Here is a 27,565-nt window from a genome sequence, read left to right as displayed (position 1 = left end):
TTTGGCTAAATTTAAACTTTATTTCACAGAGGACAACACATCTTCATGTTTTTTTTTTTTTTTCATGGGTTCAGTGTTGACTTTGTCACATCCCGAAACTCCAGCTCCCCATCAATATGACCTCAAGACAGTGCTGTCAGCATTTAGGTCTTACAGGCACAGTCATATATGGCACGAAGTCGAACACTGTCACCTTCTAAATAATAAAAAGACAATGCAACAAAGTATTTGCTTGAAGAGCTGTTTTCAGGAAATGTTTGTGCATGTTCTTCTGCAGTGTATGCTGCATTCGTCATTTCAGCTGTGTCAGATGAAAATAGAGCTACGGTGTATAAAAGAGGAGTTCTCCTGGCATTGCGATGAAAGAGGCACAGCCTCTTGTACTTTTCGAGAAGACAAAAGAGCAAAGTAAAAGGTCTCAACACAGAAACAGGCAAATGCAAAATATTTACAAGGCACTTGTCATCTATAGTTCTATCTGAACTTAGGACTCTTATAAAGCTTATTATAAAATAATAGCTGTTATCTGGTCAAGGGTCATTCCGGTCACCATGTAGTACTATGCCCTGCACAGTCTTGGGCGACACAGATAATATGTAACACACAAGTACATTTCCAGGGTTGGGTTTACAATTATAATCTGACTGGATTTGGCCTCTAGATCTGATGTTGTTTAAAATATATATGGCTTTTGTGACTAAACATGAAAAAAGATGGACACACCCAGTCAAAGATAGATGTACTTTGTGTTATGTTGTGACAAATCAATAAATAGATCTAATTTCACATTATGATGTCCAACTCAGACATAACAAATGAATGACATCCTTGTGCAAGTTGTTTTCTATCTGCCTGGTTAGGTAGAAATAAATAAGTTATTCATTTTTCTCTCTTTTTTTGTTTTGTTTTTGTTGTAAAAGTCTTTCATAGTTATAACATTTTCTAACATTCCTAATTTCCTAATGTTCTAACTCCTCTCGAAAAACTATAGATAATAATAATACTTCACATTTCTTCACCTCATATTTCATTCATCTTGTTGTGCATGTACGTAACATTTTGCTTACTAGCAGAATACAAAAATGTTTTGGGGTTTTTCATAGAGGAAGGACTAAGCACCTCCAGCTCTTAGCTCAGTGCCTTTTCACCAAGAAACACTAGCCAGTCCAAATGTAAAGCCTTCAGCAAATATTTACTGGCATCTTTAAGAATGCTGGTGGTCTTTGATCTTTTGGTTTCTGTTCTTTTGCTGCAGAGACGAGATGAAGCACTGCATCAAGGGTCAATAACTAAGATTTAAAATATGGTGATCTAATAAGTAGGGGGCAGCAATATATGCAAGATGGGCACTTAAAGTATCTTAAAAATAACACTTTTTAATCAGGTATATATGCTTGATAATTCAGGGTCTTGGATAATAAATATAAAACTTGCACTTTAAAAAACTTGCACTTTAAATCTCCTTAAAGACGCTTCTCCAATGTTGTGCTATTCGCTTTATGTGAGTGATGACCTGTGGATTTCTTCTGTGGCCTGGTGTTGATCTCTATAAATACAAAAAAATATATATAAGTACTCCTCATACAACAATGTATAAACAATAATGTTTGAAAGCAATATTGTAAAATACATTATATGAATAGATCATTCCATGACATGAATTGATATTTCCTTAAAAGTTAATTTTTAACACATTTCACTCTAGTGTTTGTTTGCCCCATTTTGTAAAGGGACATTTATAATATCAACAAATTACTAAATTTTTAAGACAATCTTTCTAGGGAATTTCTAAGCCTTCAAAAGACTCATGGTAATGAGTCGCTTACTGGCTATGCATTCCACTTGTGGCTTCTCCCATTGTCCATCTGCCATACAGCGGATCACAGGTAGGTGGCGCTGTGTGAAGTTTTCATTGCACTGGTATCTGATAATAGAATTCACCTGGTAACGCTCTTTCTTGTTTCCATACATCCTGGCATTCTCCACATTAGGAGGTTGGTCACATGATACTTGAAAAGAAGAACAAGTTTTGAACTGAAATTATGGCTTTTAAAGAAATAGTTCACCCAAAAATGAAAATTATATATATAATATTTTTTATTTATTTATTTATTTATTTATTTATTTTTTAACACACACTAATTCTCTCTTCTGTGAAACACAAATTTCTTTTTTTTTTTTTTCATGTTTAAACTGATGCAACCTCTGGTTGACAATCCAAATGAGTCATGTACACTATATGGCCAAGATTTTGTGGACACCTCCTTCTAATTAACGAATTTGGTTACTCCATTAAATCCAGTAAAGAAAAATCTTAATGTTTCTTTATGAAATGGCTTGGGCTTTGTGTGCTTCCAAATTTGTGGCAACTGTTTGGGGATAGCCCTTTTCTGTTCCAGCATGACAATGCCCCTGTGAACAAAGTGAGGTCCATAAAGAAATGGTTTACTGTGTCTGGCATGGAAGAAATTGACTGGCCTGCACAAAGCCCAGACTGAACCCCACTGATCACTTTTGGGGTGAACTGGAACAGCAACTGTAAGTCAGGCCCCATCAACCAACATCAGTTACTGACCTCACTGATAGCCTTGTGTCTGAATGAGAGCAAATCCCTGCAGCCATGTTATTACATACAGTATAGTGGAAAGCCTTCCCAAAAGAGTGGGAGCTGTTATTACAGCAAAGGGGGAAATTGATGCCTAAGGTTTTGAAATCAAATGTTCATCAAGCACATATGGTGTCCACAAACTTTTGGCCATACAGTGTAGCTACACAACCCATTGTTTGCGACAGTACAATATTAGCTTTGCTAATGTGACTAACCTTTGTTGATGTGTTCTTCCTGAAGTTTCTGCTTCTGGCGACACTACGTTAATAAAATCAAATGTGAGCACATATGGCACGGTGCGTGCCACCATGTTTCATGGGACTCTAATCACATTTCGGGGTTTACACAGAATTAACTCATCAAATTCTATGATGAGGGTCCGATTGATCATGACACATATGTCATGCAGATGTAATAAAACCATACAAATAAATCACAAATTCTAACTTTTAGATATCAGTAGTTAAGGTTAAAAGACTTTTTCGTTTTTTATTTTTTATTTTCACGAGTTCTTTTTGTCGAGTCAAGTATGAAGTCAAGTCTGGAGTCAAGTCTGAAGTCTATAAAAGTGCAACTCGAGTCTGAGTCTCTAACTCGAGTCCCTATCTCTGTGGCAAGTAAACCCTGTGAAGATTTCAAATTTTTAATTCTTGTGTTCCACAAAAGAAAGAAAGTCATACAGGTCTGCAACAACATTACGGTAAAAAACTGATGACCGTATTTTCATTTTTTTATGAACTATTTTTTTTAACTGAATTACATCACAGTTTCTATCAATAAGATATTCATTTTATGTTTGGTTGAGTGCACACCTGGACCTGTTTTGCACGTGAAAGGTAGGTGGTAGTTGCAAGGCACGTCATTCCATTGGCCATTTTCATGCCAGATCATTACAACACAGTCTTCACCAGAGTTAAAATAATTGTCAGGCTGGTAAGGCCTCCAGTTCTCATATTGCTAAGTATAAAAATAGGAAAAATCAAGCTTTATCTCAAACAGCGGAAAATAGCTCTATTATTTAGATTGCAATATCTCAGCAACGTCATCTGGTTGATACACTACACAGGCTTACCAACGGGGTCCCATCTGACCAGCGGAAGTCATTTTCCACTGTTTTATCGTTCAATCCAATCCACTGATAGTCTTGTGCATATGCTGTTACAAGAAGAGGGCGATTACTTGCAATCAGAAAAACAACACGAACACATAGGAGCATTAACAGATGCACACACGGACACATTATTGGCACTCACAGTTGATGAAGGCCTGCTCCTCTGGAGTGATAATGCTAACCAGGTGAGCGTTTAAGTCTCGACAGCGTTGCTCAGAGTCCATCCAGGTCTCTCTCTCCGACAAGTGCAAATAACAGTTGCCCTGAAACTTAGTCCAGCCCTCCTCACAGCTGTGTACATCTGAAGCAAAGTCAGATGACATATCCAATAGGAAATAAAACCACAAATTAGATCTTGTTAATATCTTATTTTTTTGTCCTTAAAAGTAGGAGGAAAAGGAGAAAAAGGCCTCAGTGAGTGAGTGAGCTTGTGTCTCCACTAGTTTCAGAAGAGATCTCAGCAATGTCTATCATTTGCCATGATACCAAAGTCTGCAATCAAAAGTCAGAGGTTTCAATATAACCTAAAACATTTCTCATCAAATTATTCCAAGACCTAATTATCTGAGCTATCTATCCCCATTATTATTTTTTTTTAGCTCTATGCTGTTTGTCAACAATTGTCTCATTTGTTTCTGTTTTGTTTCTCTTAAGGAATTTTAAAAGAAATGTCTTAGACAAAATCAATACTTCAAAGCAACATATCTGAGATCTCCATTAAGTCTCCTGAGTGACGAAAGATCAGCATTTGAGCAAAAATTTTCCTCTGCATTTTTTCCCAAACTTTACAGAGCTAAACTTTACAGCAGGAATGTGACGTTCATGTGACATCACTGTATGACCGCGCCGCCATATTTGTGACCAATATTCCATGTACCTTCAATGTGCTGCACTGTGGGATGCTACTAAAACTTTCTTCAGGAGTTAAAAGCAGCTCCTACATTCACAGAGATGGGATCATCACAGATGTTTTTTAATACTGACTAAATCAGACAGCAACACAAAAACATTTGTAAATTCTGAGTGAGAGATGTTTACGGTGATGTATCAGTGGGCGTGTGCACTCCCAGTCACACAGCAGACTCGCCGGCGTACGGAGATGAATCGTGGATAAAATATCTTTAAATGTCACGAAAGTTCAATTTGACAATATTTGTGCCGTCTTCAGACATGTATGAACCTTTCCTGGGACAGGGCATTTCCATTCACTGCCATTGTTTCCTCCCACTGATGGTCACCAATATGGCGGCAGTGGGGAAAAGTGACGTCACTGAAACAGGTCAATAAGTTGTGTTCCTTGTAATAAGATTTGCGTTCCCTCGCAATATATTTCCCATGGTTTTACTTCAGCAACCATATTTTAACCATGATATTAGTAGTGAAACCATAGTAATAATACAGGAAAACAAAAACAATGGTAATAAAAATCATAATTTTGTGGTTACCATAATTTTACAACAAATTTCAATACCAAAGTCTGCAATCAAAAGTCAGAGATTTCAATATAACCTAAAACATTTCTCATCAAATTATTCCAAGACCTAATTATCTGAGCTATCTATCCCCATTATTATTTTTTTTAGCTCTATGATGTTTGTTCATAATTTTGTGGTTACCATAATTTTACAACAAATTCCATGTTTCAAATATGGCATTTGTAGTTTAACCATAGTCACACTTATTATCCATGGTTATTCTAGTTATACAATGGTTACTATATGGATACAGTATACTGTATTAAAACCATAGTTTCCACCAAAACAACTATGGTTACTTTTCATAGTTACTACAGTATTACTATAGTAAACCATGGTTTCTGCCAAAAACTATGGTTACTACAGTCTGCAAGTACAATGAAAAGACAATTTACACAAAAGTGACTGTACATGCAATTTCAGAAAGAAATGATAAATATATATTGGGAAGTGTCTGAGAGATTGTTATGGATAAAGTCGCTTTATCTTTCTTCAGCGTTGTAAGCAAGCGAGAAACGCCTCAGTATGTGGCAAAGGTATTGTGAATTCAGCTTTAACAGATACAGCGTATTTTCCACAATCCCAAAACTTCCAATAGACCGATGATTGAACTCCATCTGAGGCCAAGAGCAAACATTTCACAGAACATGAACTCTGGTCATATGGAAAATGTGAACAAGACTGAATGTTTGTGTTCCCCCTCTAGATTTTTACATTACCTGCAAATTACATGTGTCATTGATTCCTTTACCACAACTGAATGACAGTGGAACTGAATGAGTTTTCAATTGCACAACTCTCGTTGACAACGGATTTCCATAAACAGACTGTCAAAAGTCTCTCACAGAAAGAAAATCAATCTCTCCAATCCCTGAACAGCACACAAAAAAGACATACTGTTGGCCCCAAGGCATTTTTCCATGCCCAAGGATACCCATTCCACCACACAACACCAGCTAGAGTTGTGTGTCACCTTTAAGGTTGTTTTTGAAAGTTAGTAGAATTAGCTGAAGCAGGCCTCATACCAATCTCACAGCGGTCTCCTTCGTAGCTGGGCAGACATAAGCATTTGAAAGTGTCCTCCACCTCCACACAGGTGGCTCCATTGGCACAAGGGTTTGAATGGCAAACATCGACTTCTGCAAATAAACATTTAGCAATTAAGACTGACTATGAAGATGCCCTGAGGTGGGCCAAGCATAGCAGAGCGCATCACTGAATCAGAACTCTTGGAGCTGCTTCTATATCGAAAGCCAATCATAACACCTTATCAAATGATTTTGATATGCTGAGAACACCTTTTATTGATATACTAAATGAACTCTGGGGTAAATAGAAAGACAGATCAGAGAAAGTTGTGGTTACTGTAAAAGTGCTGACTCAGGATCAGTTTTTATACCTCTCTTATCCTCATGAATGAGATAAAATTAACCATAGGGAGTTGAAGACAAGCATTCTTACAGTCTCAGAAATATCGAAGCAGAAGTTTAGAGTTCAGATTCATATGAAGAGAGACGAGAAGTATGAGCATGTACCAGGAGTTAGCAGGCGTGCTGGTTAAACCAGACTGCAGGAAAGGCACAGCTGAACAAAAACAACACAGGTGAACAGTCACTGAAATGACATTTGGAATGGAGAGCGCACTGTAAGTAAATTACAGTAACCACAAACGCATGCTAAATAACCTGTAAAATTGATTGTGAGGACATGAATCAGGCACGAGCAAAATGTAGTGAACAGAATAACAGAAATTATCCACAAATTAAATGCACACAGTGAGTCAGTCAGAAATCAGTTGAGAACATAAATTCATACAAATAACAGCCTAAAAGACAACAAAAACAACAGTTTTGTTGGTAGTTAAAGGCAAACAGGGTGACTGGTCAAAATGAAAATGGCGATGTACAATAATTATTTTACCATGCTCTCAAATGTTACCATGCATTTATGTTACCTTACAATACAAATATATATAGGAGTTGAGATACTGTATTGCAGAAAAAATTAAGTCTGACTCACCAAACTGGCACTCTTCTCCACGCAGTCCGGGTGGGCAATGACAGAGGCCCACGCCATCCTGCACTGAACATGATCTGGCTCCACAGGGGTTTGGATCACATGGGTTGACAGAAGCTAACAAGGTTTTTGGAGAAAGACACAGAACAATGAAACCATACTAGATAAACACTCATTGAAAGGGGGAGCAGGCTTTATCTCCAGAAATTTGGGATTAGTTTACCCAAATATTTATTCTGTCATCATTTACCCGCACTCATGTCGTTCCAAACCTTTATGTGTTTCTTATTTCAGTGGAACATGAGAGAAGAGATTTTGAAGAATGTTACTGCTGTCTTTTTCCCGTACAATGAAAATTCTCCTTTCGTGTTCCAAGGAAGAAAGAAAGCAGGGAAAATGCGGACGGAATTGCAGAATCCACATAAAATTTATAAAAATAGAATTACTGGTAACTATAAAACAAGGAATGTCATGAAGTTTTACATATTTACATGTTTTAATGAACAATTTATTAAAATAGTGTGTTTATGAAATCGATAAAAGGTGCCATTTAATTAAATATATAGTTTGCATGTGCTGCGCACATCAAAGTGAATGTGTGAAGCGGTTCATACTGTACACTGTAAACACAGCATCATGAGAATCACGTTCGCTCTGTGGGTGTAGCAGATGACAGAGCAAAGCGCTCATTCACTATGACGCACGCAGTACATACAGTACAGAATATATATATATATATACAATTAAATCACAGCCTTTTGTGATTTAGTAATCACACTGGGCCATGTAGCGACCTGCTTATCCGGAGGTGAGAACCTTCCGTCAAAAATACACTTCACTCAGTTGAAGTGAAAATATGGCAGAAATAAATCTCTACTGTATAGTTATGTAATATTCGCTATAATAATAATTTTTAAATATAAATTTAAATAATGCTTTGTTGTGTAGCACTTCATTTGATTAAAATAACTCCACTGTTGTATTTTAGATTGTACTAAATTGTAGTATAAAAATATTGTTTTGTTGAAAATGTATTGTTCTGTTTTCATTTGATTAACATCTTAATTCATTTGACAAATAAGATACTCAACGGAAAAAACAGAAAAATAAATAAAACAGATTTCATAAGGCCCTAGAAAGTAAGTCATAGAAATAAGAAACATCATGAAGATGAATAAAATATGACATAAATTTCATTTTTGGGTGATTTTTGGCTTAATTGTTAATGCAACAGGTATCTCACCATTCACAACAGGGCTTTCAGTGATAGAAGGGATCTGTAAAGAGATGGCAGGTTCTTTGGTAGAAGACAAAGGTGCAGAAGTAATGTCATCAAGTTTACTAAAGATCCCTTTTGGTTCTGAATAATGCACAGGTCCTGCAGCATCACTGTACAGTCCTGATGGCCCTTGAGCTGATAGAAGTGCTGAGGCAGCATCACTGGAATTCACCTTTGGTGTGTCACCAGTGGTTGGGGTCCACTCATATTCTTTTCCACTAGAATAGACAGTTTGGTCATCTCCACTCCCTGAGGACAGTCTGACAGTGCCACTATACTCCACCTCCCCCCGTCCCAGCTCCATGCCTTGGAAAGGCTTGTTGGACATTTCCATCATGGCACCACTAGTGAAGAGGGTGATATCACCACTAGCTGATGCCCCTGATTCGATGGCATCGCCTCCGGATGTAAATCCACTCCCCTCACCAGACCCAAAATACAACACCCCAGATGCTTCCTGGTCACGAGATTGTTTTAAAAGATCAATTAATTCAGACCCCAAAAATGCACCGCTTCCAGAACCACTGTGGTCACCGCTCATTCCAGAGAAGCCGCCACTCACCCCAGACACTGAGATCTGCCCTGATCCGCTGAAGTCCACATGGCTTCTACCCAGCTCCTGTTCTGTTAAAGATGGAACAGTAGATACCTTCACCCACTGGCTATCCACCATGATGACACCACTGTCATCAACCAATGAAATTCCACTAAAGCCTCCAAAGGGAAAAACTCCTGATGAGAAACCACTGAAACCTGAGGACTCCTCACTGGAACTTGTTCCTGAGGAGATGCCAGAAAGTTCTCCACTCTCACCGCTCTCTCCTGAGCTGCTGGAAACATCTGAGGTAGATCCACTCTCCTCAGAGCTATACCCCGACCCACTTCCTGATCCTGAGCCAGAGAAGTCCACGCCAAAGAGGCCTGAGGGGAAGGTGAGGATCTCTGTGCTTCCTTCACCTGCCTCCTCGGGTCTCCCTGAAGCAAATCCAACTCCTGACAAAACTGTGCCACTTCCTGAGAAGGTCACAAGAATACCTGAGCCATCACCGCTGATACCTGACCCTGAAATATCAATACTGGACCCAGATCCTGACAGGTATCCACTGGAACCAGATGATCCACTTGGCTGATCCCCGCTCCCACTGCCTAATAGATCGTCTGTGCCACTGGCCCCGGATGAGCCAGAGCCTGATCCAGATGGTTCCACAGGGATGGGATAAGTGGTAGGGGGGGCAACTAAGGAAACAGAAATATTGTCAGAATCTGAGCTATTGGACCTGAGCAAATCATTCCTCACCATAAGCTGTGTAAAATGGGCAACACTTTAGAATAAGGTTGTATTTTTTAACATTAGTTAACACAATAGTTAACATGAACTAACAATGAACAATACTTTTACATCATTTATTAATCTTTATTAATGTTCATTTCTGCATATACTACACATTTTTACATTAAAAATGGCATACGTTAACATTAGTTAATGCGTTTAAGTAACACGAACAAACCATGGGCAAGAGTATTTTGATAAATCAACAATTAAAGGTGCACTCAGTAACTTTTTGATGGTGTCATCTTGGACTTACAATGACACCTAGTGGTGTGGATGCAGCATCAATCAAAATCAATACTTTTCAGTTACAGATGCCATTGTAGAAATTCAATATTCACAATCAGCCATGATTAATGTAATCCAAGAGTGAAAGTGTCCAATAACAAGACGGTTACTGAGATTAAGTGAGTAGTATGCAGCTGGTCATGTGATTCTTAAATGGCAGCTCCTATGAGGGCGCCCCTGCCACATGTAGAATAAAACCGCTTTTCTAAGGTTACTGATATGACTCTTCTCAGGTGAGTGATCATGATCTTAAACATATTTTTCAAAACTACAATTCTTTTCTTTAGGAGTAAAACTTTTTTAATGGGGAAAAAATTACTGAGTGCACCTTTAACTTAATTTAGTAAATGCTGTAAAAAAATCATTGTCCATTGTTAGTTCATAATAACTAATGCATTAACTAATGTTAACGAAAAGAACCTCATTGTAAAGTGTTACTGTAAAATGAGACATACTGTGTGAATCTTGAGATAAATTATATTACCAGGTCTGAGCAGACTAGGGAAGGATGTGATGTTCACTATTTGTTCTTCTGTTATTGTTATGTTTGGTTCACTTTCATTCAGAGACAAATCCAGATGTGCTATATATAAAAAATTCAAAATATGTCATGAACACTTAGAACACATTATCATGTATGTTGTATGGAAAACTTAAACAAACCTAAAGGTTTTAAATCAACCAGAAATGAAAATCTTAATTTATTCACCCTCATGCCACTCCAAACCTGTATGACTTATGTATGTTTTTTCTCAGTCACCATTCACTTTCATGACATCTTTTTTTCCCATTCAATGAAAATGAATTGTTACTGAGGCCAACAATCTGCCTAACTCTTTTTATATTCCATGGAAGATAGAAAGTCATATGGGTTTGGAGCAACATGAGGGTGAGTAAATGGTGACAGAATTTTCCTTTTTGGGACAACTATTACTTTAGTGTTTTACATCCAACTTTTCAAAAAAGCCACTGATTTGCAAGATTTCTTGTCTGTATTTGACTACAAATGCTGTATTCACCCTTGAAGCAATAAGCATCCAATTTGAAGTGCAGGTCAGGAGAGCCCGTCTGGTTTGGGAACATGTAAACTGTGTGAACTCCAGCCTTCCCTCCACCACACTGCTGTCGGGGGTTATTGATGGAGTAACGTACACTGCGGTCAAGAAGCCAGCCAGCACGGCACTTATCAAATCCCTGCTTCCAGGCTGCATACAGGTCTCCAGTGGAGGCCAGGGAGGCATTCTGGCCTTGGCAGTAAGCCACTGCTTCATTGTAAGTGAATCCCTCGAATGAACTTGCATGGAAAACTTCCCCTAGAATAAACCAAAAGTGTGTGTATTTACTTTAAAAAACTCTCTTATGTTCAAGCAACACAGAGTAATTTTTTATCCCACGAGAGAATCCAATTGAAAGCAAAATGTTTGTTGAAGTCATTTTTACCCTTTTTTTTCCACTCTCTATAGCTCTATATTTCAATTAAAATTGTACAGCCTTCCTAATTTTTTTTGTTTCTATTTTCTGTAAAGTTGCTTTGGGACAATATGTATTGTAAAAAGCACTATACAACTGAAACTGAATTGCATATTTAATGTAAAATCTCTTACCCCTTAGCTTGTCTACATAGCAGTATACATCATAGCGTTCATCTGCAGGACGCAATCCATAAGACCTCACACCAGGAACATGCTCCAAATCACCAGAACATTTCTCACGTGGAGACACAATGGGATACCTGCATAACCATTTACATTTATACTGTACATATATGCATATTTGGCAGATTTTTATCCAAAGCAACTTACAGTGCATTCAAGGTATACATTGAATTAGTTTGTGTGTTCCCTGGGAATCAAACTCATGATCTTGGCATTGCTAGTGCCATGCTCTGCCAGTTGAGCTACAGGAACAACCATCTTTTGCATATTTCACCACACTGCAAGTTCACCACATAAGCATTATGCCGTTTAATAGAGATAATTCCACTATACACATTTGTCATCAGCCCAGCAATAAATAATTAGCTTTATAATAAATGTATTTGGAGTTAGTAATAATAATAAACAAAAATAAAATGTCAAAGAATATTGAACAGTTCAATATGACATGAGGCAACAACACTGCAATGAATCCTACCTGACTGTCTGATCTAAGAGCCAGCCAGCATCACACTGATGGTAACCTGCCTCATAGGCTGTCTGGAGCTGCTGAGGGCTGGCTATGACTGCACCGATGCTCTGGCATGCAAGCTGAGCATCCACAAAGTTAAAGGCATAACGACTGGAGCTTGAACGGTAATGGAACACTACCCCTGTGCACAGAATAAGAGACAACAAGTGTCAACAGACTTATCCCACTTATCATGACCATCTATCTCTGAGGAAAAAAACCTCTTAGTGTAAAATTGAAACATTTAGAATGGTACTTTTTACCACATACCACAAGGTCAATTTCTTTATAAAAACACCTTAAAGGGATAATCCACCCCCTGGATTTTTTTTCTTCCTTTCAATATAAAAAGAGATGTTGGACAGAATGTTAACCTCAGTCACCATTCACTTTCATTGTATGGACAAAAGATGGAATGAAAGTGAATGGTCACTGAGGTTAACATTCTGCCTAACATCTCCTTTTGTGATCTACAGAAGAAAGATACTGTTTAAAAAAATATGAGTGTAAGTAAATTATGACAGAATTTGCATTTTTTGGCGAATATTCAAAATAATCTAGCACAAGGTTCTTGTGCTACAGCTCAAGTGTATTAATTGCAGTATAACTTCTATAGTATATTACCAAATTTGATATACATACATTAACACATACCTGTGGCAGACATGATAGCTTCAGTTTCATTCATACGGGAAACCTCTGACCCAAGATCGGTCCTGTTAGTGACCACTTCCACAACATCAGTGATCACCTCAATGGAACTTGGAGGTAGCAAAATGGGCAGCTGGGTAACATTTAGCTCAGTGTATGACAAGTCAACACTTGTGGTCACTGAAGGCTTATGTGTTACAACTTCCCCCTGTAGTTCGCTCTCAGTGGAGGTGGGCCTTAAAAAGACCTGGGGGCTGTCTGTGACTGTGCCAACGCTCAGTACACCACTGCCCTCCTCTGTAGTCATCTGCATGTCTGGAAATATGTCAGGGAAGCCTGAACCCTCCTCATCCTTTTCTGAATTAAAGAAAAAAACAAATAGCACACTTGTTAATATACCATTCCTAATTAAGCAGCACAAATAGCTATCTTTAAAAGTTCCATGAGCAATTGAGAAAAAGTCAAAAATGATACACAAGAAATGGTAAAATCTACAGATTTGTTTACCAGAGTAGCAAAAAGCATTGTAGCGGGAGTCTGGGTGGGGGTAGCCGGTCTGATTGGGAAACAGATAGACGGTACGCACTCCCAGCAGGCCTCCTCCACACTGTGGCCGGGCAATGTTGATGGGGTAGCGGACACTCCTGTCTGCCAACCATCCTGCGTTACAAACATCCATGCCACCCTTCCAGGCCATGTACAGCTGTCCTGTGGTAGCCAACTGGGCACCATACTTTGCACATTCAGCTTCTGCCTCCTTAAAAGTGAATTTATTAGGGGACGTTTTGTGTAATACTTTTCCTGTAAGACAAAATGGAATGTATTTAAGCCAAAACACTGTAATATGTTTTTCAAATGAGAAAAAGAATAGTTTTCTGCCTACCTGTCATTTTCTCAGCAAAGCAGTAGACATCATAAGTCTCATTCACGTCTCTCACTCCATATGTCCTCACTCCTGGAAATTCATACTTGTCGCCATAGCAAGCCTCACGAGGATCATGAATAGGGTACCTTTGTTACACAAAGAATCAATTTTATCATTTCAATCACCATCCCTATTTCCAACCAAAACTGTTGGGCACACCATATCAACTAAACATACAGCATAACTGCTTACTGACCTGACTGACTGATCTGCAAGCCATCCTGCATCACACTGGTGGAAGCCCTCATCAAAAGCTGCTTGAAGTTGCTCTGGAGTGGCAATGACTGCACTGTTTTGAATACAGGCTGCCTTGGCCTTCTCAAAAGTGAGGGTGTATCGTGTGGTGATTGCACGATAGTGGAAAACAATACCTAAGAAAAATAAATACTACGTCTTTTTGACATTTGTCATGAAGCAATATTTTGTGTGTATATATTTTTAAGAATCTTTGCAAAAAAAAGGTACCTTGAACTTGAACGTTAACAAAATCATGATTATCCTCTATCCCCTGCATGACCTCACAGCGGTACACTCCTGAGTCGTTGGAATGGAGCTCTGTGATCTTAATGGTGGCGTCTGTGGGTGTCAAGGGGTATTCCACCATGGAGACCCTGTCCAGATACCTTTTCTCCACGTTTACTATGCCCTCAGATGCCACTAAAATGTTTGTGGTCTTGTCTTTGGTGACCAGACTCCACTTTATCCGGTGAGACAAAGGGTCAATGGTGGTGGCACCGGGGTCATTGACAGTGTTGTCCTGGAAGTAGCAGGGCAGAACTATTGTGTCACCCATCAGAGGCTCTAGAGATGCCTCAATGGGTATGCTGACACTCAGTGTGCTTTCAGGCTCTGTGATGATAAACACATGCATGAGAAATACAAGGACATGGACTACTATGAATAAAAATCCTATAACAAATCTTTGACAACATAAAAACAGACAAAGAAGATAAGTTCGGTAAGTTAGACTGTGGAATAAATTTTCATGAATACTAATATATAAATGAATATGAATAATTTACAAAATGAATACACACCAGTGTAAATGTAATCATCAAATGACAATGTGGCTGAAGAGATGCAGATACAAATAAACAAGAGAAGCAAGGGCTGCATGGTTCACCTACAAGTTTAAGAGAAAGTTATCAGCATTGTGTTTGCAAACACATTCAGCAACAATGAATGCGTGACGACTTGTATGTACAACTTTTAAAAGATTATATTCAGGCAAGGGCCAATACTAAAATGTGATCTTTGCAGGGGTATTATGATCTTGATTTTGATTTTGATCAGTGAAGTGGTTGTCTCTTCATTGGACTGAGAGTGGGGTGTCAGAAGTTTCTGGAGAGGCGAAAGGAAAATCTAAGGGGGGCAATGCTGACCATGATAAACTGTAACAAATGAGCAAATTGTGGATTTTCAAGTTTAAAACAGATTTGGTAGAAATGAGAGGTCTTTGAAAGAGAGAGAGAGAAAAAAACATGTAATTTTAAATTCCCCAAAATACCACAGAAGCAGTATTTCTCATGCCAGAGCACGGTGGTTCTATCTATTCCAGCTCACCAAGCAGTTTGGGAATTAACTTGTCATTAATTGCCAATGCCTGCCATGCATGGATAAAGAAAAGACTACTATTCCAGCAGTTCACAGGGTTTTGGGGCAAAAAAGGACTCAAAAGGTTTGGCTCACTTGACAAACATATAATATTCATAAATCTTTGCCAGTGTTGGCTTGCTTTTAGGAGTGATGCTATATTTATTAGCCTTGCTCTAGACTAGCGCATGCAACAGGTCTTCCTACAAATAGACTAATCTACACATACTCCCAAAAATCCACTTATTTATAGCTAGGGAAACTCACTTCTCAACTTCTCTTCGAAACTCAACTTCTGTAAGTGCTTCTTAAACTCTATTCCATGTCCAGTTTGCCCTCACCCACCTCTCTCCGAGTCTAGTTAAAATCTTATAAAGCAAACAACATAAAAATATCTCTGAGACACTGTGACAAATGTGTATTCAGACTGTGAACTTTAAACAAGCCATTTTTACCATACAAGGCACTGAATTGCAGTATGAGGAATTATGTTGGAATTTATTAAGATATACATATAAAGATTTATATAAAGCAAAGGAAAACGATTAGGCCATTTGGAAAATAAATGCAATGTTTTTGTTACTATGTAAAGTGTTCTGGATTTTGTTGAGAGAGTGAGCAAAGGAAAGAGTCAGATAAGATAAGATCAGTTGCCAAAGTTGGTTTTATGCGAAAAAGCTGAATGGCTTATGTGCTGGTCTTAATTTTTCCTTTTAAGTCCTGTTAAAGTGTTTCTCCCAGTTTAAGCAAGCATAAACGGAAATCATTCTAAAGATTTACAAAGCATGGATATAGATACAGGCCTGTGTCATGGATTCAATTGATAACAGCTCCTCAGAAGAGAAACATGAAAATTTGTATGTTTTAAAACCAAAAGTGTAGGTTAAAAATCTAGGCAGTCACTGTAATAAGTGTACTGTAAATTGCTTTACAAGTACTTACTGATGCTGTCACAGTAACTCTCAGCATGATCTTCTCAGGCTGATCACTGGAAAAACAAGCTAAAATTGGGCAACATGTGCCAACATGTGGATAACAATGGGTGAAAACCAAAAATATGCATTTTTGGGTATTGCAATCACCATGTCAATCGCATAATAATTCTAGTTTGTAAAGCAAATAAAATGCAAATAAACCCACTTGGAAACATTCACACAGTGACTATGTGCTTCACTGACAGGTCAGTCAATTGACCCTTCGATAAGCTCCGCCCCCTTGGCTACCATTGCTCGCTCTGACAAGCTCTGCAGAACTCCCCATAGGAATGAATGGGAGATTGCCATGAACGGTGCAGTTTTTGGCAAAACATTCTCATAAACGAAATGAATAATATTATTACGTGGGCTGGAATGAAGAGTGACATTGTAAAGCATATTTATCTGACATATTTTGAAAAAGCAATTTACACAGTAATTTGATTGAAAACTGTGCAGACTGTGAATTAGAATTGAGGCAAAGGATCATCACAGTCACATAAAAAGAGAAAAGCGTCACTTGATAGTGATTAAAAACCTCAGAACATTAGTGTAAGTGAAAATAACTCAGCGATTCCTGAGAAACACTGTTGATATTCGACCTCAGATGCCAAAACAAACACACCCCTCCCTTCAGTTCTCCTTTGGAAGCTCCGCCCCCCATATTCATGCACGCTGAAAAGCCTTGCCAATGCTGACGTGGCTCCTAGCCCTTGACTTATCATAATCCTTCTTTTTTAGTTTATATTCGTCTGACCTTTTTCTCTTGGTCTGTTTCTCAGCCATTTGTTCACCTTGGAGCTTAGAAAGTTCGCTTCAGCCAGATTTGCCGTCGCTCGTCCAATGAATTTCCCTGTCGCTGCGCCCCCACCCCCCATCCTGTGCACGTGCAAGAACCACCCCCTGTTGCTGATTGGCTGGAGTAGCGTTGTGTGGATCGGTCTGATCCACTTTGTTTTTGTCCCTTTTACAGAGCCAGGGCTGTGTAAAAGTACTAGATTTCTTTCAGCCCACCCACAGAACAGGCAGCTACCAGACTGTGAGGAGATATTTGTAGAACTTTAATTTGTTAGCTTTAATTTACTTTGGAGGAAATGTAGGTGTCCTCGCTGATGTTATACATGCTCATTTGGGAATGAGGAATGACACACTTTAATCCATAGCATGCTCTTCTCAATATTTATTTAAAAAAAAAAAAAATTAAAGAACGAAAAAACACTGCATGTATCCTCTCTAGGAACCTCGTGTCACTGTTACAAGTGACCCAGCAACAACATTTTTTTAATTTTTTTTATAATTTTGATAATTTTGATAAAATCCTGCTTACAACGACTCAAACACACTTCACTCCCGTAGGCTCTCATTGTAAAAAGGCAAACGCTTGTCAAAGTAATAGCGGCGGGGAAACAGTTTCTAAGACAGGATTGTTTAGAAATGCTTTTAAGGTGAGGCTTAGCAAAGGATCAATTAATCTTACATACTACATGGTATGTGATGTGAAGTATACACACAATGCTGTGTGACTGACAGTAAAGAGGACTAAGAGATTACAGTTTGACTGACAGCATGCCTATGTCTTTAACATAAAACAGAAAAAGTTTATGTTGCAAAATATGTTACTGGCTATAACACTCAAATGGGTATTTCTAGCCATTGCTCAGCAAAAAAAAAAAAAAAAAAACTATTAATCTGAAATGACATCATTAGAGAGATCAGGCATTTTAAATCGGTTCCAAATGTAATGTTTTCCTGTGGCAAAACTACAAGGTGTTATGTCACAGACCTCAGGCATTACTGAAATATCATATGTCATTTAGTAAACCGAAATCAGCTCCCCAAAATGTGGTTGCAGTATGTAGATGGCTTAAATAACGGTTATATAATTTTCAGCTACATACAACTGAAGTCAGAAGTTTACATACACCATAGCCAAATACATTTAAACTCAGTTTTTCACAATTCTTGACATTTAATCGTAGAAAACATTCCCTGACTTAGGTTAGTTAGAATCATTACATTATTTTAAGAATGTGAAATTTTGAGGTCCTGGGTAGCTCAGCGCGTATTGACGCTGACTACCACCTCTGGAGTCGCGAGTTCAAATCCAGGGCGTGCTGAGTGACTCCAGCCAGGTCTCCTAAGCAACCAAATTGGCCCGGTTGCTAGGGAGGGAAGAGTCACATGGGGTAACCTCCTCGTGGTCGCCATAATGTGTGGTTCTTGCTCTCGGTGGGGCGCATGGTGAGTTGTGTGTGGATGCTGCGGAGAATAGCATGGGCCTCCACACGCATTACGTCTCCGCAGTAACGCGCTCAACAAACCATGTGATAAAATGTGTGGACTGACGGTCTCAGATGCAGAGGCAACTGAGATTTGTCCTCTGCCACCGGATTGAGTCACTACGCCACCATGAGGATTTAGAGTGCATTGGGAATTGGGCATTCCAAATTGGGGAGAAAAGGGGAGAAAAAAAAAAAAAGAATGTGAAATGTCATAATAATAGTGGAGAGAATGATTTAGTTCAGCCTTTATTTCTTTCACCACATTCCCAGTGGGTCAGAAGTTTACATACACTTTGTTAGTATTTGGTAGCATTGCCTTTAAATTGTTTAACTTGGGTCAAACGTTTTGGGTAGCCTTCCACAAGCTTCTCACAATAAGTTGCTGGAATTTTGGCCCATTCCTCCAGACAGAACTGGTATAACTGAGTCAGGTTTGTACGCCTCCTTGCTCGCACACACTTTTTTAGTTCTGCCCAAAATTTTATATCGGATTGAGGTCAGGGCTTTGTGATGGCCACTCCAATACCTTTACTTTGTTGTCCTTAAGCCATTTTGCCACAACTTTGGAGATATGCTTGGGGTCATTGTCCATTTGGAAGATCCATGTGCGACCAAGCTTTAACTTCCTGGCTAAAGTCTTGAGATGGTGCTTCAATATATCCACATAATTTTCCTTCCTCATGATGCCATCTATTTTGTAGAGTGCACCAGTCTCTCCTACTGCAAAGCACCCCCACAACATGATGCTGCCACCCCCATGCTTCATGTAGGGATGGTGTTCTTTGGCTTGCAACACTCACCCTTTTTCCTCCAAACATAACAATGGTCATTATGGCCAAACAGTTCAATTTTTGCTTCATTAGACCAGAGAACATTTCTCCAAAATGTAAGATCTTTGTCCCTATGTGTACATGCAAACTGTAGTCTGGCTTTTTTTTTGGTGGTTTTGGAGCAATGACTTCTTTGCTGAGCAGCCTTTCAGGTTATGTGATATAGGACTCGTTTTACTGTGGATATAGATACTTGTCTACCTGTTTCCTCCAGCATCTTCACAAGGTCCTTTGCTGTTGTTCTGGGATTGATTTGCACTTTTCGCACCAAACTACGTTCATCTCCAGGAGACAGAATGCATCTCCTTCCTGAGCATTATGATGGCTGCATGGTCCCATGGTGTATACACTTGTGTACTATTGTTTGTAAAGATGAACGTGGTACCTTCAGACATTTGGAAATTGCTCCCAAGGATGAACCAGACATGTGGAGGTCCACAATTTTTTTTTTCTGAGCTCTTGGCTGATTTCTTTTGATTTTCCCATGATTTCCAGCAAAGAGGCACAGAGTTTGAAGGTAGGCCTTAAAATACATCCACAGGTACACCTCCAATTCAGTACACCTCCTGTCAGAAGCTAAATGGCTAATTGTCTAAAGGCTTGACATAATTTTCTGGAATTTTCCAAGCTGCTTAAATGTACAGTTAACTTAGTGTATGTAATCTTCTGACCCATTGGAATTGTGATAAAGTCAATTAAAAGTGAAACAATCTGTCTGTAAACAATTGTTGGAAAAATTACTCGAGTCAAGCACAAAGTAAATGTCCTAAACAACTTGTCAAAACTATAGTTTGCTAATATTAAATCTGTGGAGTGATTAAAAAATGAGTTTTAATGACTTCAACCTAAATGTATGTAAACTTCTGACTTCAACTGTATATGCTTATCTCAGTGAAACAAAAAAGGTGTCTATCTATATGCTTACAATTTTCAGGAAATTATGTAATTTGAGAGTAAGTGTCAAATAATTAGGGGAAAGAGCATTGTTGAAAACATAAGGTTAGGACTAACAGCACTAGTTTCGGCACTCAGAAACAAGCTAGAACCAAGCCGTCATTAGTATTCATAGTTCCTTTGTGCCTAATATAAAAAAATTTAAGCAACTCTGGAATTTACACCCATGATAGATCTTGCATGATGAAAAAGTAAAAGTAAAATTTGAAGCATTCCTTCATGACCTCATGTCACCATTATACAACAGCTAGCAATATAGTACCTGACAAGGCTAAAGAGAGTATTTAGAAATCAGCAGACAGGCAGCAGTTGAAATAAGACATCTTTACAGCAGCTGAAAGAGAAAGGCTTAAAGGGTTAGTTCACCCAAAATTTACAATTCTCTCATGATTTACTTACCTTTAAGCCATCCCAGATGTGTATGACTTTCCTTCTTCAGCAGAACCAAAATGAAGAATTTTATAAGCTCATTTCAGCTCTGTTTGTCCATACAATGCAAGTAAACGGGTGCCATCAGGCTGCTGGCTGTTTGACGGCCCAAAAGGCATATTTAGGCAGCATAAAAGTAATCCGCATGACTCCAGTCGATCAATTAATGTCTTCTGAACCAAATCTATACTAGGGATGGGCATTCAACATAAAAAATGAATACTCAAATATTATATTATTTAAATGAAGGTAATTAATGAGAAAGAGACGTTGTAAAATAATTTTTTAGTTATAAAGGTTGCTTCACCATTTAAAAAATACAAGCTTCTAATTATATGCAAAACAAGCTTATATTATGTCCTTTTTGTTTTTTTTCTAACTTTGCAATGCATTCACAAACACCTGCAATACATCTTACATGGCTTGGATTTTATATATATATATATATATATATATATATATATATATATATATATATATATATATATATATATATATAGTTTGGTGTATTTTGTATGAATTTTTTACAATTTTCAAATCTACTTCCTGGTCATGTGACCTGAAGATGTTACACCACCTGTTATATATTTACAAACACCTGTCTTGTGGATGGCACTCTAGCCTGTAGGATGGTGTTTATAACCGATCAAGCTAATCCTGGCACGTTTGGCAGGCTCCATTCAGGTTCCAGAGCTCTGGCTGGGGAGGTCAGATCATGCCCTGTGCTTGAGAAAGGAGATCCCACCTCAGCAGTATTTCTGTGTATTTCTCAGATGTGTTATAGGTGTTTGTAAATATATAACAGGTGGTGTGACATCATCAGGTCACATGATCTGGATCTTATATGGATTTTAACATTTCAAAAATTCATAAAAAATACACAAAATCATATTTCCAAAATCCAAGTCATGTAAGATGTGTTATAGGTGTTTGTAAATATATTACAGATGGTGTGACATCATCAGGTCACATGATCTGAAAGTTATATGGATTTGAAAATTTCAAAAATTCATAAAAAATACACAAAATCATATTTCCAAAATCCAAGTCATGTATGATGTGTTATAGCTGTTTGTAAATATATAACAGGTGGTGTGACATCATCAGGTCACATGGCCAGGAAGTTATATGGATTTGCAAATTTCAAAAATTCATAAAAAAAATAAATAAATACACAAAATTTAGTAATTTAAAAATTCCAGAAAAATTCACTAAAACATATTTCCCCAAACAAAGCTGTGTAAGATATGTAGCAGGTGTGTATAAATACATTGCAGGTGATATGAGATCTTTAGGTAAAAAATCCAGAAAGTTAAATAGATTTATTTCATTAAAGCATTCAGTTTACATTAAATAGTTATAACAGGGATATAAATCATAAGAAAATTGCAAATGATCTAAATGTAACTTAATTTGTTTACCAACATAAACATTACTCATGTAAAAAGAACCACTTTTTAATGCAGTCATGGAATAATGTATCTCTTAAAACTGATATTTGTGCGTTTTGCACTTTTGAGACACTCCCTAACATGCATTGCCCTTGTTAGGATTGCTGTTAGGCGTTTTTCACTTTTGATGCTTACAACAAATACATTTATGCACATAAATGTGGCCAGAGTTAGGTCATTTCAAACAGCAATGCAGCGCTGGCCGGAAGCAACGATTTCAAGTTAAAAAAAGTTTTAATTATTAATTTGTTTCTTACACAAACCTATTGATTTGCTTCAGAAGACATTAATTGATTGACTGAAGTTATGTGGATTACTTTTATGCTGCCTAAATATGCTTTTTGGACTGTCAAACAGCCAGCAGCCTGATGGCACCCGTTTACTTGCATTGTATGGACAAACAGAGCTGAAATGGGCTTATAAAATTCTTCATTTCGGTTCTGCTGAAGAAGGAAAGTCATACACATTTGGGATGTCTTAAATGTAAGTAAATCATGAGAGAATTGTAATTTTTGGTTGAACTAAACCTTTAGGTGGGCATCCCCATTTAGGCAATAGCCAGAAGGTCTTCAGTGAGGCACAAGAAGATGTACTGGCTGGTAATCTGATCAGTTAGTAATTAGAAGACCAATGCTACTGCATATGGGTTAGTCTGGACTGGACTAGCCAAGTATGCCAAAGTAGAACTTGCTGGAAATTATTAATTTTAGGTAAGAATGGTTGTGTATATGAGCATCAGCATCATAATACAGGAAATGTCAAACACCACATCGTGTTCTTCTATTTGTTTCTATAAGCTATTGCAATCCAAATAATAGTGTATATTTAAAAAAATCAATATGTAATGTATGAGCAATAATAATATCAAACTAGTGTTATAACTGACTGCACTGGGTTGAACTAGTGAAAGTCCTTGTATTCATCATCAATTAAAGGAATGTTCTAGGTTCAGTACAAGTTAAGCTCAATTGAAAACATTTGTAACATGATGTAGATTACCACAGAAAATATTTTCAACTCGTCCCTCATTTACAGGGTTGGGGAGTAACGGAATACATGTAACGGGAATACATATTTAAAATACAAAATATAAGTAACTGTATTCCACTACAATTACAATTTAAATCATTGGTAATTAAAATACAGTTACATTCAAAAAGTATTTTGATTACTGAAGAGATTACTTTACATTTTATTGTCATTTCTTTCATTTCTGTCAGGTGTATTTTGTTGATTCATGTCTTTTATTTTGAAAAGTTTAGTTCCTGTTCCCTAGTCATGTGATGTCTTGTTTTCCCTCCATGTTCATGTGTCACGTTTTCATTGGTTTATTGTTTAATTATCTTGTTATCAGTTCTGTTTGTTCATTGGTTTATGTTCTCCCATGTCTTGTATTTAAGCCCTCATGTTTTCATTGTCTAGTTGTCAAGTATTGAATGTGAGTGTAGATGTTTATGTCAGGCCACGTTTGTCAAGCCAACTTTATATCAAGTCAGGTTTATGTCAAGTTCATCTTTGTTTATGTTTAGTTCACGTGTATAGTTAGGGCATTCACTTTTGTAAATAAACTGCACTTGGGTTCTTCATCTTCATGTCTTCGTCATTGCCATCATTGTCAGCAGCCAACATCGTTACAGAATACTTGACCCAACCATGAACCCAGCAGTTCGGCTTCTGCGCCTACGTCAGGGGAATCGTCCCCTGGAGGACTATGTGGAGGACTTTTGCGATCTGGCCATCCAGGTGGACTTTAATGAGGTTGCCCTCAAAGACTGTTTTAGATTTGGACTGAATGAGTCCATTTCTTTTTTGATGCCTGGCGGTCGCAGTTCCCTCAGCCTGGCTCAATATATCGACCTCGCCCTACGGTTCATTGGTTCCCCGTTCACTGTGGGGGAGGCAGATGCTGAGCCAGAGTTCCACGTCATGGCCGCTGCCAAGCCAGAGTGGAACTCTTCCACGTCATGGCCGCCACCGAGCCAGAGTGGAACTCTTTCACGACATGGCCACCGCCGAGCCAGAGGTCCACGACATGGCCGCCAAGCCAGAGTTTCTAGTCATGGTCGCTGAGCTAGTGCCATCTTTTGCTCCATGCCACGTCACAGCAACGCCTCAGCCTGCTCCATGCCACGTCACAGCAACGCCTCAGCCTGCTCCATGCCATGTCACAGCCACACCTGAGCAGTGGGACCTGGAGATGGTTCCCACCCTTATACCCACCCTTAGTTCTCCTGAGCAGGCAAGGGGAACTTTCGGCCCTCCGACCCCGCCTGGACCCTCCGAGCCCTGGACTTCACCTTGGCCTGTCAGTCCCTCGACATTGCCTCAGCTCTGCGTTCCCTCAGCTCCACTGTGGTCCTTCAGCCTGTCCGCTTTGCCGGGGTCCCTTGTCCCTCTGGCTCCTCCTTGGTCTGTCGGTCACCTGGCTCCGCTTTGGCTCTCCGATCCTCTGGCTGCGCCTCATCCCTCCGATCTGTCAGCTTCACCGGGGACCTCCTTCCCTACGGCTCCACCTTGGTCCTCAGTCCCACCGGCTCCACCTCAGTCTTCTGATCCCCCAGCTCCGCCTTGCTCCTCCGAGCCTCCAGCACCGCCTTGGTCATCCCTGCCATCGGCTCCACCCTGGCCCTTCGAGTCTTCGGCTACTCTCCGGGCACCAAGTTCCATGGTTCCGCCCCTCGAGCCTCTCACGGCTCCGCCTTCCATGGCTCCACCCCCCACAGACTTTGCCTTGGTCCCATGCCCCTCACCCTTTTTCGCCATGCCACGCGTGTTTTGTTTATGTGTTGGGGTGTCAGGAGTCACCCCTTAGTGGGGGGGATATGTCAGGTGTATTTTGTTGATTCATGTCTTTTATTTTGAAAAGTTTAGTTCCTGTTCCCTAGTCATGTGATGTCTTGTTTTCCCTCCATGTTCATGTGTCACGTTTTCATTGGTTTATTGTTTAATTATCTTGTTATCAGTTCTGTTTGTTCATTGGTTTATGTTCTCCCATGTCTTGTATTTAAGCCCTCATGTTTTCATTGTCTAGTTGTCAAGTATTGAATGTGAGTGTAGATGTTTATGTCAGGCCACGTTTGTCAAGCCAACTTTATATCAAGTCAGGTTTATGTCAAGTTCATCTTTGTTTATGTTTAGTTCACGTGTATAGTTAGGGCATTCACTTTTGTAAATAAACTGCACTTGGGTTCTTCATCTTCACGTCTTCGTCATTGCCATCATTGTCAGCAGCCAACATCGTTACAATTTCATATTTAGTCCTTTCAGATGGAAAGCATTTATACATATAAATGATGCGATCCAAAGTGCATTTGAACAGCGGTGAAACACTTTCTTATGATGTGTTACATTCATACGAGCAGACAGAGAAGTAAGTTTGTAGCAGAAGAAATAGAAATAAACCTTGTGTAAATTGTCAGATTTATGCTAAGCTAAAATGCTATTTCTAGCCATTTTACATGCACGTGTTACCAGGCACGATCATATTATTTTATCAAGAAAATTCACATTGGATCATAATTTCTTTTTTTCTAGTAAGACCTTTGATATTAGGGCAAAAATCATATACTTGATAATTTTTTTTTTTTATTGTTTTCCTGTAAAAATATCTAAAAATGCTTAAAATAAGATCAATTTGATCTTGTTTTAGAAACAACACTGCATAAGATATTTAGGTTTTTCAGAGAATGTATTTTTAACATGTGTATTTTGTCTTACTGTACTGGCAGAGTTTTTATAGTCAGAACAAGTAAAAAAATCTACCAGTGTTGAAGTAATCCAAAGTATTTAGAATACGTTACTGACCTTGAGTAATCTAACGGAATATGTTACAAATTACATTTTACAGCATGTATTCTGTAATCTGTAGTGGAATACATTTCAAAAGTAACCCTCCCAACCCTGCTCATTTATTAAAAATATCAAAAAGCATAACTTACAGTTACATTAAGGCACTTACTATGGAAGTGAATGGAGCCAGTCCATAAATGCTGAAATGCACACCATTTCAAAAGTATAGCCACAAGACATAAACATAATACATGTTCACATGATCTTAGTCTGATAAACTCTCTGTTCTAAAGGATTTTAGTATGATAAAATCGCTTATAGGGTTTACCGGTTACGTCGTCGTGGTAACGAAGTTGTAATTTTGGATATTCCTTTTCACAGAAGTTTTTTTTCACCCTAAAATCGTGTTAACATATATAATCTGAACAACTTGTGGCTATACTTTTGAAACAATGTGTTTTTTTATATATATTTATGGACTGGCCCCATTCACACAACCCCGTCGTGGTTATCAACATAATGCCAATATTGCTGTCGACTGACTTTGGAACCTTGAACAGTCCTTTAATGAAGTCTGCTATAAAATAACAGATCTTCCATTGGCTGATTTTTTCATGTTGTATCTTCGTGTTAAAGTGTGAGAGTTTAAACCAAAGACCAAAACTCCCAGAAGTCAACAAAATTTGTAAAACAATCATCCATAGTAAGTCTTCTTACTTAGTCAATTCAGAATGTAATTCAGTGGTGAAATAATAAATAATATCTAATAGTACTTCCATCTTAGAGTCCACAGATTCCTCAAGCCAGAGACAACCCTTCCTGAAATGTGCCCTACTAGTACAAAACCTTCATTGATATGATGCTGTTACAATCATGATGAGCCTTGCTGGTAAATAATATTTGATAAGTGCCTATTCAGATTTATGAATCTGAATTAGAATCAGCAAAAAATATCCATTTGATCCTAATGATAACATTTGTCCAATTAACCTATTATACATTTGAGGATGTGGCAGTGAAAATTACTGATGGTAAAATTACTGTGTTTTGCAATAGTACATGCCTTTAATCTGCAGTGACATTGTGCTAGCCATAAAATCTACCTTGATTATTTGGGTACACCTATATGAGCCGAAGATGCTGCGCGGGGATGCTAAATTGGGACAGCTATAGCATTCAGACTTGTATTGTACAGCCAAGCGCAAATACCAGAAAAGTAAACTTTTACATTACCTGTTTGATGGAGAGTTAATCGGAAGCGCACCTGAAACGCTTGTAGTCCTTCTTGATTGCAGATGACAACTGCGTTTTGCTCCACTCACTTTTTTTTCAGTCCCAGCCCGTTATAAAAGTACCTGCGCCGTCAAGTTCACCGGTGCTTCTCGCTGCAGAATGGAGAGCAGAGAGAAGTCCT

At 38.5% G+C, this 27,565-nt stretch overlaps 1 protein-coding gene across 4 annotated transcripts; it reads right to left on the bottom strand.

The window, feature by feature from the left end:
- Positions 1-27,565, bottom strand: acana (aggrecan a). 4 transcript variants are annotated; one of them, XM_051701815.1, is made up of 20 exons: positions 27,385-27,565; positions 16,385-16,443; positions 14,887-14,972; positions 14,315-14,698; positions 14,046-14,220; positions 13,808-13,935; positions 13,432-13,725; positions 12,928-13,281; positions 12,241-12,415; positions 11,712-11,839; positions 11,127-11,420; positions 10,592-10,690; positions 8,454-9,725; positions 7,214-7,327; positions 6,220-6,333; positions 3,862-4,020; positions 3,681-3,763; positions 3,421-3,565; positions 1,827-2,009; positions 1-1,546 (listed from the first exon to the last, which is right to left on the bottom strand). In XM_051701815.1, the coding sequence occupies exons 3-20, from the start codon at positions 14,963-14,965 to the stop codon at positions 1,464-1,466; spliced, it is 4,263 nt and encodes a 1,420-aa protein (XP_051557775.1). In that variant the 5' UTR covers positions 14,966-14,972; positions 16,385-16,443; positions 27,385-27,565; the 3' UTR covers positions 1-1,463. The 4 variants fall into 4 exon arrangements, with proteins under 4 accessions (XP_051557775.1, XP_051557774.1, XP_051557776.1 ...); XM_051701814.1 differs by lacking the exon at positions 16,385-16,443; XM_051701816.1 differs by lacking the exon at positions 16,385-16,443 and having other exon boundaries at positions 27,416-27,565.

This window comes from Myxocyprinus asiaticus, chromosome 1, assembly GCF_019703515.2.
Source record: "Myxocyprinus asiaticus isolate MX2 ecotype Aquarium Trade chromosome 1, UBuf_Myxa_2, whole genome shotgun sequence".
Classification (NCBI taxonomy): Eukaryota; Metazoa; Chordata; class Actinopteri; order Cypriniformes; family Catostomidae; genus Myxocyprinus; species Myxocyprinus asiaticus.
This window is presented reverse-complemented; position numbering and strand designations above follow the sequence as displayed.